We start from the raw sequence: 15,691 nt of genomic DNA, 5'->3' as shown, positions 1-15,691 counted from the left end.
AAGATAGTGGCACCAGATATCTTATGTCAGTTCAGCATAACACTGTAACAAGGGGGTAAAGTAACAAAGACAAGTTTATACCATAAGTTCAACTGGAGCGTTACACCTTACACCGTCTGCTCAGAATGAGCAGTATGTGGTAATATCAAAATGCAGTAAAAGTACAGGAATAATTTATGAAGAAAGTAAAAGAAATTATTTGTTTGTGAGCGTGTATTTCAACAATCATACTACAACATTGTTAAGAACATCAAGAGGAGGTTCAAGGCCAGGACAAACACATTCACAAAACATCCGTCATCTAACATTATAGCTAAGATAATAAAATATTTTACTGTTTTATGAATCAATGTGGAGCTATGTAGATTCCACCAATAGCTCCATGGGAATAAATGAGACAAATACACACAAGAAAAAGACACCATAGCAGTTCCAGTTATTACATTTGATTAATTTATAAAATAGCTCACTTGAGATACTGTGTTAACATACAGTGCATTCTTCTACAATACAATGTGTGTGTGTGTGTGTGTGTGTGTGTGTGTGTGTGTGTGTGTGTGTGTGTGTGTGTTACACACACAGTTGAGCCCTCTATGTTTTAACAGCCTGGCCATATAATGAATTCAATCATGAAGACTTTGGCATAGATTAATGTCAGACTATTAATTAATGAAACGATAAATGCAAAATATATATTGAGACTTGAATTTTTTTTTTTTTGTCAGTACCTATTTTTAAAGACTGACTCAAGTATTGCACAGAATTTAAAAACAGTTAATTTACAAACCGGACAAAATATCAAGACAGTTTGTTCTGTATGGAGCAGATAAGACTGGATGCACAATCGATTTTTTTTTCCAGATCCTAATTTGATATGAGAAACTATCAAATACAACCTGAATATGGATTTTTAATCCTGTTGCAGCTGAAACCAAACCTGGAAATCGAGGTGCAAAATGATATTGGAGTTATGTTTCCCACCGTTCTGTGACAAAAGCCCATCTACTTAACTGTGTGAAGTGTCGTTACAGATTTAAGGTATACAAGTCACAAAAAAAGCATAGGGTATCCTGCTGATATACAACATTAACATCACTGCTCGTTTCATTACGACTGGTTCGATGATTTTACTTCAGCCACGAGTAGTTATGCTGTCGAAGAGGAACACTCTTTCAGGCAGACTCTGGCAAATAACAGTACAAGCCATTAAAAAAAAAAAAAAAATCAATGCAACTTATCTTACAAGTTACACTCCTCAGTTGAAACTGTTCCAGCCACATGTTGGAAATATCTCAAGCACTGCTCATGTTTAAATATCTAAAGCCATTTAAATACGTATTGCTACCCAGGTGTGGCCCAGGGAGACGAATGGTGTGGATAAAGACACAAAATGACTGGCGAGTCAGCGAGCTTGGCTGTGTAAAGAAGACGAGCTGCTGAAACGTTACTTGGCCTGTTGAGAAAAAAAGAGAGAAAACAAATGGAGTTCACAAATTGTAGATAAGACTTATACATTTAAATGATGTTTTATCAGTTACAATTGGCTAAACGCGTGCAGGAAGCTGCAAATTCAATAGGGCCTTACTTATGACTACAAGTTATCATCCATTTCCGACGGGACTTGGTCACTCCACATTGAGAACTGCCCAGTTGTCTTTCTTGTCCTGGCAACCACAAGAAGAGGAACGTTAATCATATCACCTGTGGTCTTCTTCTTAGTGTTGCGCAAATAAGCCGTCAGATCGTCTGTGTCTAACCTCTGACATGACGGGTAAGTTGTCATGAGGGAGGAGCCACATGGTTCGGTGAGCCTTAGTTCTCTGTCTCTGGAGAAGCTTCCGCAACAACCTCTTCACCTTTCGGTCTTTGGGGTCCGCACATTTCACTGCCTTCTTTGTGTAAAGACTAGAAAAAGAGCAGAAAATCATTATTTTGATTCAGCACAGGAGGGCAATATGAAAGCTCTGAAGAGTGTCCCATTCTGTTCTTCTTTCACATGTGTAACTCTTGAAAGGAAGCCAAAACGTGAGGCTACAGCGTACAAAAAGCACAAATTAGAAAGCTGTCTGTCACACCTTGTAAGGCTGTAGATAATCCAAGATTGAAAAGTTTTGAAAAGAGAAATAAAGATTCAAAAGGGAATCAGTGATACCTAAAATAGAGATGACTAACATAAACATTTACACCGCTGGGTTACGCCTCCAAAAAAAACCTCCATGTTTTTGCAAACGTGACCATGTGAGAGAACAAGCTCTTCATTCCGCAGCTTCATCAGGTTTCTTTGACCTGCTGGAAACAATAGATATCAGAGCGCAGTTTACTTAACTAAACCCTGCTGTTCTGACTGAGTGGCTGAGGCAGGGCTCAGCTGGCTTGGAAGGTATTTCAGATGCTTGTTATTCCCACATATTTCCTTTCTTACTTCCTTGGCAATTACAGCTCGAAGCCCTGCCATAACAACATGACCTGGAAAGATGACAATGCCTCTCAGCCCGTCTCTGCCCTCCTCTAAAGAGAGGCATATTTTCCATGCCTGCAGATTGCTGTGTGCTCTTTAGCTCCAGGAGCGGATTGTTGAAATACTTGCATGATGGCTTGTATACTGCAGTCGGGCCCCTCTGTCTGCACCTCAAACCGCAACACGTCTTTGGTGCGCACCTTGCCCTGGGAGTACAACATGCAGCACTGGACATCCCGTTGCATCTGCACGCCTTTGGCTGGACGGGAGAAGAGACAAACAAGAGGAAAATCAGCTAGCCGAACAAAGAAAACTGACTGAAAATGATGCTGAAGTTTTCTTGGGCAAAACTGAGTTCATCATTCTGTCTTAACTTAACTAACATGATACCTCTGTAGATATCTCAGCTTTAGTTTTGAAAGTCAGGTCAGAGTGAAAATCTTTCTAAAGTGAGAAGAGATTTTCCAACATGTTAGCGACAAAAAGTTTCAAGGTGCACGCACAGACATCATGGCTTAAAATATATTAAGCTGCAGAATTTCTGTTTTAACTTCTGCGACGATGATCTTTTAACATTGCTAAAGCTAATGTTATAATTTTTGCCATGCCTGGAGCCAAAAGCTTTGGCAGCTTTTGTGGACAGAGAAAATGATCATTCCTCCAGAGTGTTCACACACAGTGACAGCTACACACACACACACACACACACACACACACACACACACACACACACACACACACACACACACACACAAATGTCAAGAGGAAATACAATGGCATCCCATTGTGCTGAAAAACACACTCCCATTCCAGCAGAATGACAGAAAGTAAGAGAACGAGAGGAGCAGTGTGTGTTTGTTTGCAGGGCTTTCCATGGTTGTTGCAAGCCTGAAAATGAATTAAAGTGTGAGGGGAGGCAGCAGGAGCTATAGGAGCCATTAAATAGGACAGTGCTGCTTTGTTGTGCCACAGATGATTTTGAGTCAGTCCTCAGGCAAATCAATGGACTTCCAGCACTGTCACCACATTTCAGAGCGCAGGCGAGACCACACCATCACACAGGCTGAGCCCTGACACAGTTGCTTTCTGTGTGATTTCAGATGCTCGCCCTCCTGTCTCCTGCCCCTCTGTTTACATCCACGCTTCCCTCCCTGCTGCTGCTGCTGCTGCTATCCCTCTGTCCCTCTTCATTCCTTTTCTGTCTTCGCCATCGCTCTCTGTGTGATACACTGTCCACCTGCAGGGTGCATGTAAGCTATGCAACAACAACAACACACACACAGGCATGCGTGCACATGCAAAGTATGGTGGTGTCCTACCTTCCACAGATGCCAAGAAGATAATAGTCAGAGAAATAACAGTCAACATCTGCAGCATGAACATGATGACGATGGCAGACAGGAGGACAAGAGAGAAGGATAATCTACTCTGTCACCTCTCCTCTATGGCTGCCTCTCTTATATTACTCCCTCCCTCTCTTTATACCTCCCTGCCCATCTCTTACTCACTTCCACTACCTCTCTTATTCTGTCTTACCGTCCTTCCCTCCCACCCTCTGTTGATCCATTTTCAGTCATTCTCACGCTCAACTAAAGTCCCTCCCTCATTCTCTGTTTCTTCCACATTCATCTCACCTCTCACTCTTTTCTCCTTTCTTTTCTCCTCGCTCAGGATGCCAAGCCTCATTTGTCTCATTTGGGGCTTTAAATTCCTCCTTCATACCATTTCTTCTCTTTTCTTTTTTAGCACATTTTTCCTTTCAAGACTGAAACAGATCAAAGAGGTGAAATTTAGATGTAATGACTGTGCCCTGTTCTTGCTAATTTCCCATATCAGTCCTGTTATTTAACTTGTAAATTATGTAGCATTTCTGAATATTAAAGATGATGTTCGATTGACCTTAGTTTACAGTTACTTCATGTAACTGGAAACATTTTTGAACAACAAGTCTGTCTGACTGGATCACTAGTTTTTTGTGTGGAATTTCCAACGAAATGTTGAACACATCCAGAAACAACGATGAACTGCTCTTGCAACTCTAAATGTTACCGTGCAAGAATACATAAGAAATTTCAACAGAAAAATAGACATGCGATTTCAAATCTACATGGATTAAAAAAAAAAAAAAAAATCTCTGAAAAAACTAAATATCTTATCGATTATTCATCATTTTGGTGTCAGCTTTTAATTTATCATAATGCAATGGATTTTTTTTTTTTTTACATGTATTTTGAGATGTTGTCATTTATTTCATTTCAATTTCCCAAAAGTTGGTATACAGTGGGAATAAGCATTGCTTACTTTATGCTTAATATGTCTTTATCATCACCTGCTTTCTCTTATTGCTCATTTTCAAGTGGTGCTCCATAGGGTTTGGTTGCTTGCATGTTTCGGTTCACTTTCTACACACACCCTTGTTAGAATAATTATAAACACAGTCTTACTGATATATAAAGTTTTCATGGGGGCTTTTTCAAAGTGCATTATAATGTACAGTATTAAATATCCAGATATCTAAAAGCAAATAAACAAAACAACAGTAACAACAATAATAATCCTACATTCTTTTGTTTGGCCCTTTTTGATCAAATCTCACTTTTACATTATGAACTTGAAGCCCTGGCAGCAATTTCAAACATTTTACTTCTACTTTACTTCTTTTGTCTTTGAATATTTCATTTTTCAGATTCTACACACCGATCCACACAAATACATTGTTGCTCAGGTTCATGCTGTGCATCCTGAAAGATTGACACAAAACCTGTCTTCCATCTTCTGCACCATTTCATCTAAAAATCCCAGCTGATGATGGGCAAAGAGTCAGAGGTCACAGTGCAGGACACCGTTCTTAGGACACCACATTTGTTCACTGGTGCAGCAGGACCAACTCATTATCAGATGTTTAGAAATGGTTGATCAGATTAACTCTTTTACTTGTGGGATAAGTCACTGTCTAATGTCAGACAAAGTATTTTTTGGATTTGTTGGTGTAGTTTTACAAATCAGTGTTACTAAGTACTGGAAAGACTTTATTTCTGCTAATACAGTCCCATTTGACATAAATTTGTTATCAGGCTGTTCTCCATGACGAAGGGACTGAGAAATATCCATCCATCCACCAGCTTCTCTAAAGCTTTATCCTGTTGAGGGTCGCCAGGTTCTAGTTTATCACAGGGTAAACGGAGACAGAAAACCATTGTTACCTAGCGGCAAATTGAGGGTCACCAATTATGTAACACATGTTTTTGGACTGTGAGAGGAAACTGGGGTTACCTGGAAATAACAGGTACACACAGAAAGGCCTGACCCAGATCCAAGACCTTCATGTTATGCAGGACATAGGTAGCGTACGAGGGGGGAAAAAAAGCAGGTTTTTATTTTGACAAAGTGAGTCTGATGAGAAGAACAAGCTGTAAATTCTTTCTGCTGCATTAACATCAAAGGGTGGCTTTTAAAGTTAGAGGATTATAGAAATGAAAAATACTTCTAGTTAAATACTATGCTTGTTTTTTAAATTATTTGAGCACTTATCAGCAGATGGAACTGAGAGATTTCTAAACAGCTTCGACATGGGAATGTATGATACATCACAGACAGCTGTCTTGTTCTGGTTCTTATTACACAACTTCAGTAACTGTCAGTGAAACTGCCAGGGTGGATCCACTGAGAAATTCTGCCAGTATAATGAAAGAAAAACATAACTCTCTCTTCATCGCTGCATAAATTAAGCTTTAAAGAACTCCTCGCACGTCATTAGTTTAAATGATTTGGACAAACGGTGCTTTGGACAAAGAACAAAAACAAAGCAATGACCAGTATGCTGCAAGCATGAGTCACCTCTCAAGAAGACAAATGTTGCTTTGGACACGAACATGGGAAGTACAGCAGACATACTTTGAAGGCATAGATCAATATGGAACTGTCTAAGTTAATCTGGTACTACAGATCTAACATCATACAAATTATCCACTGGTTTCTGAAACACTTTGTGGAAAAAGTCTTCATTCAGTGAAAAGTGTGCATCACATACACTGTGTCTCATATCATTCTCTTGCTGAGGTGCAACAGCTGGGATCACACAGACTTTTTGGGTCTGAACTTTAGGTATCTACAGGTGTTCAAGGGTTAATGTATGGCTTTACAATTTAGGTTCAAGAATTTAGAATTCTGTTTGCGATGGTTAAAGTGGGGTAATGGGCTAAGGAATGTGTTATGTTGACGATCAAGCCCCACAAAGATGGAAGTATTAAGATGTGAGTGTGTGTGCGTGCGTGCGTGCGTGCGTGTGTGTGTGTGTGTGTTGGCTGTTCAAGAATTTGACCCAAGAAGTCAGGTTGGAATCTCAGCTGCAAAAACATACCTTCCGCATGACTACAGGTCTGCTGGTGAGCCAGATAATTTTTGTGCATATCTTTTCAGTGATTAAAATATCTCCTGTCAAGGTGTGCAGATCCACAAACATGTGAGAAATTTAAAAGGAAAGACTGGCAAGGCTGACCAAATAATATCAATCACGCTGAGGCTTCTGAAGAATAAAATGTAGGAGGAATATACTTCAAACAATCTTTGAAGGTAATCGAGAGAAGAGACTCGTGAAAGCTGAGAGAAAGCTCTGTTCAGAAATCCAGAAACCTGGTTTTCTGGTATTCAGTCCATTGATCAGGCAGTTAAGCTTAGTTGAAATTCGCAATAGTGAAATCAAATATAATATGATAACACATTTGGTTGATTAATTTTCCACCTCCAATATTAGGTTAGTTAGCCAGCGTTGGATAAAATTGCTACAGTAATAAACAAAAAGGATACTTTCGATCAACTGAAAATGTTTTGGCAGAACTGTTTCACATTTTCTTTCATCCTCAGACACCTTGTGGATTCCCTACTTTTTTCACCTTTCACTCCAACAGAATTAAATTAAAGTTGAATGAATATATCGGATAAAGGATCAAAAGCTTTCTGCACATCAAGTCACTTCTTTAATATTCACTCTGATAGTTGAAAGATGCAGTATTCAGCAAACTGGATCAGCTTTTTAACAGACTCCTCTGGAATGGTGAGAAACAGGCTTAATGTATCAAAAGTACAAAAACCTGCCGACCAGTTATATTCTTGTGCCTTTTGAATATTGTTCAGTGATGGTTTCCTGCGGAACGTGCCCCTCCCTGGTATCACTGATCCCCTTCCTCCCATCAACCTTTTTCAAAGAGGCCTAAACCCACTCTGTTCTAACAAGTATGTAATGGATCTGGAAAAGAATTTCAATCAAGCTGAAGCAGACTCTTCACTTGAAACTGTCTACTACAAGTGTTTGGTTTAGTCTAAACATCGCAAAAGAGCCATTCCTGTGGAAGAAGTGGGTGGCGAAAGGTTTTCTTGTGCCAGGAGATCTAGATGATGGAGGTACGTTAAAATCATTTACAGAGCTAGCACAACAGTTTGGAGTCAATCAACAGCAGTTGTGGTCATTCCTTCAAATTGGAAATCTCCTTTCTCAAACCTTTGGTTCCACATCAACAGCCCCCCCTAGCTCTGACATGCTCTATTGCAAAGCAAAGATATTCAGTAGAAGTCACAGGCCTCCAAATAGTCTCTGTTGTTTAAAAATATCATGAGCAAGGGAAGCAATCTCTGTGTGTCTGATAAACTGCACACAGCCACTGGAATAATCGTAATTTTTAAGCTGTCTGCCAATCTTACTTTTGCTTAGTTTATAATTTAATTCAGTGTTTTTATTTTTTTACATCCTGTTTGCAGTATGTGCTTGTGCGCACAAATAACTGCATATAAATATGTACAGACTAGTACTTCATGCATACAGGTGTTGTTTTAGTATTGCTTGTTTGGTGACATGTATGAATTTTGTTCTTGCTGAAGAAAAAAAACTCAGACATACAAGAGATAAAGTCAATTCTTATGTCCACTTTTAACAAGCAGAGCTCCCAGATCAAAGCTTTCTACTTGCTTTTTTTTTTTTGGCCAACACATTCAAGCAGTCACACGGTTCATGTTCTGGACGGGGGAAAGCTCTGCATTTTCCTTTCACATGAGATTTCCTTAATGGAATGTCTTTATTGACTGTGGAAATAAAATGATGTCCAATCCTTCAGCATGTGATTACATTTTATTAGAAAGGAGTACTGCGTGTTCCCCTGTGCCAGTCAAGCATTCCTCAGCAGGGAGTTGACTGGTGCTCCTCTGGAACCAAACATCTGTACTTCTCACAGCTCTGTTTCATTACCCCCTGAAACACTAAACCTAGAAAATAGGCTTAAATACACGCAGGCATTTATTTTTGAAATCCCCACTACAAAAACTCAAGGGGTCTTGCCAGAGTCTCGAGTGAGAAACTGGACACTTTGGATGTGTTCAACAAATGCTGGCTGAAAGAACAACACACATCTCAGGTCTACAGAGATTCAGATACATTCCTAATGCAAACTTGAAGCTCTGTGTTATTTTCTCCGTGTCATGTTGAGCCAAAAATGTGAACTTCAGTGTTTTAGTACAGGCTGCCAATTGTACTTGTGTGCATGTAAAACAAAAAAACCGAAAAACAAACTGTATGAACTAAGTTGAGTGTTAAGACGGATGCTAGTGACAATCTTTAGATTCACTTCTAGCACTAATGAGACGATAAAAATAACAAGGTGATAAAGTCAGAAACTATACTTAAAGTAGTGGACGGTAATTTCTTTTGTCTTCAAGGTGAAAACCAGTAGATACTCACTGGAAGAACCACTGGCTTGTAACACAGAGTGAGACTAAGCAGATTCATAATGGAAAACTGTGCTGCGGTCATTTTTCTTCTTGGCAATATTAACTACCTAAATGCATTTTTCACTTTCACCAAATCAGTGCAAACAATGACAGTACCATTTTTTGTGCTTTGCTTCTGTTAAAAAGTAATATTGACAAAGACACTTCTATATTATTTTAAATTTAGGAAGTCACATCGCTCGGTAATGACGAATGATGAGATTTTCGTCCAAACGAACACCTGTCTGACAGCCTTTTCATCATAAATTGACGATTCATTGAATTGTCACCCAGAACTGAAGTTTTTGAATAAATCAATAAAGAACTTACAGGTTTGTGCATTTCAGGGGATGCAAATGTGATACATTGCAATAGTAAAGAATACAAAAAAAATGTGTGCATGAGATAAATGTGACAGCTCGTTATTCCAAAGTTCATACAAATAATACTAATTTGATGTAGTGTAAGAGCTTCATCTCCCCTCACACAAGGCCAAAATAACAGCATGAAGCAGTCGTGATATTTCTTCCTCACAGTTAAAAGTGAATGCATGCAAGAAAGGTTCTCTAGTTGAGCTTTGTTGTTATTTTCAAGCATAAGAAAAAAAAAAATATTTCAAACGTGTCACAAGGTCGGTACCATGGACAGCTCCCACGTCAAAAATTCAGCACCTTGGACAGCGCTCTCACCCGCATCATTTTAAATTGTTTACCTGCGATGCAAACAAAGCACGAGAGTTGGTTTTTAAAGACATCTTGTCTGCAGGTTTCACACAGGAATAAGTACTCAGCAGATTTTGGGCACAATTGACATTTGTATGAATAGGTTAAATTAATCTTCATAGATTCATCACCTCGAGCTGTGGTAAGATTATGTTAAGAGCTGCGTTCTACCCTCTATATGATTCATGGCTCAAGTGTGGTTATGGGTCTTTCTTGTGTAGAGTCTGCATGTTTTCCCACATTCATCTGTGGGTTTTGTCCAGGTACTTTGGCTTCCTTAGTTAAACAATACAAAAACACGCACTGATATTGATTATTCCAGATGGTAGGTGTGAAAACTGAAATGGCCCGTTTGTCCTGTGAATTACTGGTGACTTTTCCAGGGTTAACCTTACCTGGTGGAACCATCACCAAAGCCAACAACCTAAAGAAAGGGGTAAATAAGATAGGGAGGAGGAAAGACAACTCGCAAAACCAAATTATGGAGAGTTCTTAATGGTGATTAATATGGGAGAAAGTCATCTAACGGAAACGTCTCATCTGCTCATGGAACATTACGATCTCAAAAGGTTTGTTTAATCTGTATTCTTTTCCGTACCTCAGAAAAAAAAAAAAGAAAAAATCTGACTATGTCCGTTTGGTTCTCACACCAGATTGTTTACTCAAAGGCTGAAGGTGAGCTGACGCATTTACCTGTACACCATCAACAGACTGGGTACACTGCCACTGCTGGGGAGGTGCTCCCCACAAGGAAAACAGTCACTAGATGGGGTGAGGACACAATCTCAAAATGTTAAAAGGCAGTTTGTTAAATATCGTCTTAATGAAGTAATCAATTTAAATGTTTGTTTTTTAAAATATCATTTAGGACTCAACCTGTTTTGCACTCTTGACATCAAATAATAGAACATATTGAATCTGTCTGCAATTCAGGGCTGGAAAACTGAGAAAAAAAGGATTTAATTCTGACAGGATTTATTTCTTTAAAGATACATTTATTTGATTTTACAGTAGCATTTCACAAATATTTACAAACATTTGTACATCATCTGTGTTGTTACAACTGGGCCTGAAAAATCTTAAAAGCTTTAACAAAAGTATAAAAGGGATTAAACCATCCGATTTGTGAGTTTGTCTAGGAAAAGTAATGGACGGTTTCCCACAGTGTCTTGAAATCCTATAATGAAGAACTGTTCTGAATAGAGGCAGGTATTCAATGTTGCGATTGGTCTGTTGAAGCAGTCTTTAATCCAGTGTGCCTGGCAAGAAACAAATCATTAGTACAAAAGGTCCCTGTGGAACATGTAGCCATCAAAGCTATTGGATTTAACAAAGTTTTAATTCACTCATTGCTATTCTCCAAACATGGGTTGTAATAATCTGAAATTTAGTCACTGATGACATCTTCGACGTTGACTTTTTCCTTTTATCGTCTTTGGACACGACTTACCTTCAAGAAAAGCGAACTCATCGATGGCCTCGATTGCATTATCTGTCAAGTTAAAGAAACAAGTAATGCCAGTCAGTTCATAGGATCAAACAACAGTAAACACTCTGCATTTCAATATACAGCATTAAAAAGATATTCATAGCACTTGCCTAAGTCTCTTCGTTGCAATGTTTTCCTCTTCCCTTGCTGGGCGTACACTAGAGCATCTTTGGCAATCATCTCAACAAACAATTCCTGGAAAACAGAAAGAGGAAAAACAAAAAACACAAAAATTTAGTCTGGAGCAGGCTGGGGCCTATTTGGGGGTTGTTATAGATCATATACTACTATTCTGCTCTGACTTTGTCAAAAAATACACTGCACATGTGAAAAACTTGGTGTTTGGTGGAATATTAGTCCAAAGACAGGGGATTAAACCAAACCCTCGAGACCGACAGAGACTCGGTCCGGCACAACTCTGAGGAAGTGTTTCCGTAGGACCTTCTCTTTTTCCAACATAATTTCCCTTGACTCAGAACCACAGCTGGACTCACAATGTTCCTTCTCGTGGCACCAACTTCTCCTCTCCTCACCTGAAGCTCAAAAGTCAAATTTGGCCGCTAATATTAAGAGTGCTGTGCTGTCACGGTTTGCAACTGTTCTGTTCACCACTTAGCGGTCCGTGTCGTCTGCCAGTCAGAAAAGTAACTCAAGCACCTCATGAAGCACTAACCACTGGCTTACCCCACGAAAGTTTGCTCACTGACGGGTTAAGAACGCTTACAAGCAAAACATTACACAAATTATGTCACTGGTGATTAGTTCTGGACCCGAATATTCAAATTATTTTTTGATGTGGTGGTATCGCGAAATTTGAGACCCCTAATCTCCACTATCACCACACACACACACTTGTAAATGGGCCCCGATAGCAAAATTTAACACACAAGCACTTAAAAAAAGAAATGTCTAGAAACAAAACAGTAGGAAGGTGTTTTTTGTTTTGTTTGTTTTTGAAGTCCACAGCAAAGGTAATAAAGTGATGAAGTGACAAGGTGTCAAGATGCATCATACTGTACTGGATATGTTGCACTGAAACTGGATAACTCTATCATCTCAAAGACGTTAAAACAGGGTTCAGCTATTTTTTTTAAACTGCAGCACAAACTTTTTCATGGTTTCCCTTTAACCTTTAAATTTATTGCTTCATAGAAACAAATAAAAAAAAGCAGTTCCAAATATTATGAACTTTTCAAAGACTGCATACACACAATTTCTGGTATTGAAGGGCAACTTCGGTTTTTTGACATCTGGACCTTATTTCTAGGTGTGTGCATGCTCATATACTCACTCATACAAACATTGTGCAGTACGGAGTCCTTCAGAAGTTATTTAGATCCAACCGATTTAGCCGCACTTAACAGGGGCCACGGCAAGGGAGCTTCAGCGCGGGACGTAATCTCTGCAAAGTCGCTCATTTTGTCTATATTTCTTCATCCATCGCCAGGGTTATCATAAAGTCAGCTCGCCTACCGTCTTCAGGTGGGTCAGCTCAGCTGACGAGCTGACAGTTTTCACTAAATTAGGCACAATTAGCTCGGATGGGAACGTCGCGGAGCTCCTCTCCCCAGCAGAGAGGCACTTTGGCTGGGCCTCGGCTGTCACGTCGCGCGAGCGTCTGACTTCCAGGGCCCAGTTGGTCCGAGTCGGGGCGAAGTGGGTAAACGGCCCGGAGCTTGCTCCACGGAGTCTCTGGAGGTCTCCAGGCCGGCCTGGCCGCACCGCGCCGTGTTCCGCCTGGATAACTCTCCTCACCGAAGGTCTCCGGAGATCTCCTGGCCACACTGCGCGCGGGCCACGGTGCGCACGACTTGGACACCTCCGGGTCCTCCCGGTGAGGGGAGAGACCCAGCAGCTGCACCGCAGCCTACGCGCGGTGCGCCCAGGCCGGCCTGGAGATCTCCGGAGACCCTCGGTGAGGAGAGACATCCTGGCGGAACGCGGCGGGTCCCCGCACGTGGTGCAGCCAGGCCGGCTTGGAGACCTGGAGACTTGGAGACTCCGTGGAGCAAGCTCCGGGCCGTTTACCCACCTCGGCCCCAACTCGGACCAACTGGGTCCTGGAAGTCAGACGCCTGCGCGACGTGACAGCCGAGGCCCAGCCAAAGTGCCTCTCTGCTGGGGAGAGGAGCTCCGCGACGTTCCCATCTGAGCTAATTGTGGCTAAGTTAGTGAAAACTGTATGGTAGACGAGCTGACTTTATGATAACACTGGCGATGGATGAAGAAATATAGCCTAAAAGAGTGACTTTGCAGAGATTATGTCCCGCTCTGAAGCTCCATTGCCGTGGCCCCCGCTAAGTGCGGCTAAATCGGTTGGATCTAAATAACTTCTGAAGGACTCCGAGCTGCACAGTTTGTCTGAGTGAGTATATGAGCATGCACACACCTAGAAATAAGTTCCAGATGTCAAAAAACCGAAGTTGCCCTTTAACATTTGAATTGGTTAAAATTACTTATATGCTGTGAAAGGAGAAATGACCATCAAAACGTTTAACTTTTCATTCATATTTCTTTTTCTGATGCAACCATGGTGCAGTTTTCCATCAGATCTTGCTGTGGTCAAAAAAAGCTATCCAGTCATTCTTTGACATTATAAAAACATTCTCCATCAGTGGTGACAGACTGGGAAGACAGGCCCCTTCAGAGGCCCTCCAGAGAGGGAGCCAACGCTACATTTCTCATGCGTTCTATATAAACTGTAAATTAATGTAATATTCTAGGGCTGGCAGTCCCAGAAACGCAAATTAAAATAAAACTAAAATAAAAGATTTATCAAGGGAATTTCAGGAGTGACAGTTTAAGTCAAAGGTTGCTGAAATAAGTCAAATTCCAATTCGTGAAAATTATCATTTCAACCTCTGTTTGTGACTACAGAAATTTTAAATGTACTGGGACAGTTCGGGGCTGACTGAACATGACCTATATTTGATGTTTTGTTCACATATTAAAGCGTGTGGAGCAACACGCAGTGTGAGCATGTGGAGCCAGAGTGTCCGTCCGTATCTACCGTGGCTTTAGCGATGATGAACACCGACTCCTGGCTGGCGAGGGACACGTCTGGGTCGGTCTTCATCAGAGCTTTGATGCGGGCCAGCGGGAGCTTGGAGAGGCGGCTGTGGTGCCCGGCTGCGGCGGCAGCGGGGCCTTTCTGCCGCGGACTGCCGTCCTCCGCCACAGCCGCCCCGCGGCTCTCCTTCTCTCCCACACACCGGCTGGGGTCGTGCTCCACCGGGGTAATCGGCGTTGCCAATGCTGCTGCCATCCTCTGGTCGTTCTTTACACAGGTGAATATATAAAAGTTGCTAATACTGAAATAAAAAGGGCGAATACGGACTAGTTACATGTCACAGAAAACAACAACACGAGCAGCAGCGCGCCACCATGTGCTTCCGGTCTTTCAGCGCAGGCCCCGCCAACTTATCCTCATCGCTGATTGGACAGACTGAGACTTGGGCTCTTCCCATTGGCCAAAACCGCACGTCAATCAAAAGCCACTACCGCCCATGCAGCGTGTAGTATTCAGGAAAAGCCGAGGACGAACTAAAAGCAGTGTCATTATATGCCGAAACAGCTATTCGCGATACCTCCCAAAATATCCACGCGGAATCACGTTATGTTGGACAACGTGAAAAAGAATATATATATGTATATATATATATATATATATATATATATATATATATATATATATATATATATATATATATATATATATATATATATTTGTTCACGATTTCCCCACTAGGTGGCAGTAGAAACGAGCAGTAAAAGTTTGCCTTAACAGGAAAAACCCCATTCTTAATTTAGTGTTCAGCTCTGTAGATGGATGCATGGAGAAGTTTTTTTTTTTTTTTTTATTTGTATTTAGGCATGGTCAAACAAGCAAATTTTAAAGTGAAATGGCAACACAGAGTCATCAATATTTGGTGTGCCCACTACAACTTTGTGCATCATAACATCAAACTTTAACAGTACAGGTTGTCTCAGTCATTTGTCATAGCTGGACTTTCTACTGAAAGTGTAAATTCTTGTGAGACTTGTCAGTACAACGATACCGCAGACACCTTCATCCTGAGAACATGTACATGCAGTGTGTATCCAAAAAGGGATGAATAAACATAGCAAATTAATACAAATAGCAGGCTTTTTACCCCTCTGTTAACAACTTACAGAAGATAATATGTTGTGCTTCTGAAGTGAATTAATTTTCATTTGACTTCCTTGTCAATGTAAAATGTTATCAAACATTTATCAAAATCTTAC

General features: G+C 40.7%; 2 protein-coding genes across 3 annotated transcripts; both read right to left on the bottom strand.

Moving 5' to 3' along the window:
- Window positions 1–208: 208 nt before the first annotated feature.
- Window positions 209–4,002, bottom strand: ccl44 (chemokine (C-C motif) ligand 44). Its single transcript, XM_030083810.1, has 5 exons — window positions 3,778–4,002; window positions 2,588–2,717; window positions 1,758–1,905; window positions 1,586–1,664; window positions 209–1,453 (listed from the first exon to the last, which is right to left on the bottom strand). Exons 1-4 carry the CDS (start codon window positions 3,839–3,841, stop codon window positions 1,626–1,628), a joined length of 381 nt encoding a protein of 126 aa, XP_029939670.1. The 5' UTR covers window positions 3,842–4,002; the 3' UTR covers window positions 209–1,453; window positions 1,586–1,625.
- Window positions 4,003–10,924: 6,922 nt separating this feature from the next.
- pole4 (polymerase (DNA-directed), epsilon 4, accessory subunit) lies at window positions 10,925–14,821 on the bottom strand. 2 transcript variants are annotated; one of them, XM_030083350.1, is made up of 4 exons: window positions 14,436–14,821; window positions 11,536–11,620; window positions 11,387–11,428; window positions 10,926–11,195 (listed from the first exon to the last, which is right to left on the bottom strand). In XM_030083350.1, the coding sequence occupies exons 1-4, from the start codon at window positions 14,688–14,690 to the stop codon at window positions 11,182–11,184; spliced, it is 396 nt and encodes a 131-aa protein (XP_029939210.1). In that variant the 5' UTR covers window positions 14,691–14,821; the 3' UTR covers window positions 10,926–11,181. The 2 variants fall into 2 exon arrangements, with proteins under 2 accessions (XP_029939209.1, XP_029939210.1); XM_030083349.1 differs by lacking the exon at window positions 11,536–11,620 and having other exon boundaries at window positions 10,925–11,195; window positions 14,436–14,815.
- Between the last annotated feature and the right edge of the window lie 870 nt (window positions 14,822–15,691).

The sequence above is a fragment of the Salarias fasciatus genome, chromosome 23 (genome assembly GCF_902148845.1).
Source record: "Salarias fasciatus chromosome 23, fSalaFa1.1, whole genome shotgun sequence".
NCBI classification, from domain to species: domain Eukaryota; kingdom Metazoa; phylum Chordata; class Actinopteri; order Blenniiformes; family Blenniidae; genus Salarias; species Salarias fasciatus.
This window is presented reverse-complemented; position numbering and strand designations above follow the sequence as displayed.

Coding starts and splice junctions, on each gene's coding strand:
- ccl44 (XM_030083810.1), bottom strand. CDS start 3,841: ATGTTCATGCTGCAGATGTTGACTGTTATTTCTCTGACTATTATCTTC. Junction 2,718..3,777: donor CTTCTTGGCATCTGTGGAAG/GTAGGACACCAC, acceptor TCTCCCGTCCAG/CCAAAGGCGTGCAGATGCAA. Junction 1,665..1,757: donor ACTTACCCGTCATGTCAGAG/GTTAGACACAGA, acceptor TGTGGTTGCCAG/GACAAGAAAGACAACTGGGC.
- pole4 (XM_030083349.1), bottom strand. CDS start 14,690: ATGGCAGCAGCATTGGCAACGCCGATTACCCCGGTGGAGCACGACCCC. Junction 11,429..14,435: donor TCATCATCGCTAAAGCCACG/GTAGATACGGAC, acceptor TTAACTTGACAG/ATAATGCAATCGAGGCCATC. Junction 11,196..11,386: donor TGAGTTCGCTTTTCTTGAAG/GTAAGTCGTGTC, acceptor GTTTCTTGCCAG/GCACACTGGATTAAAGACTG.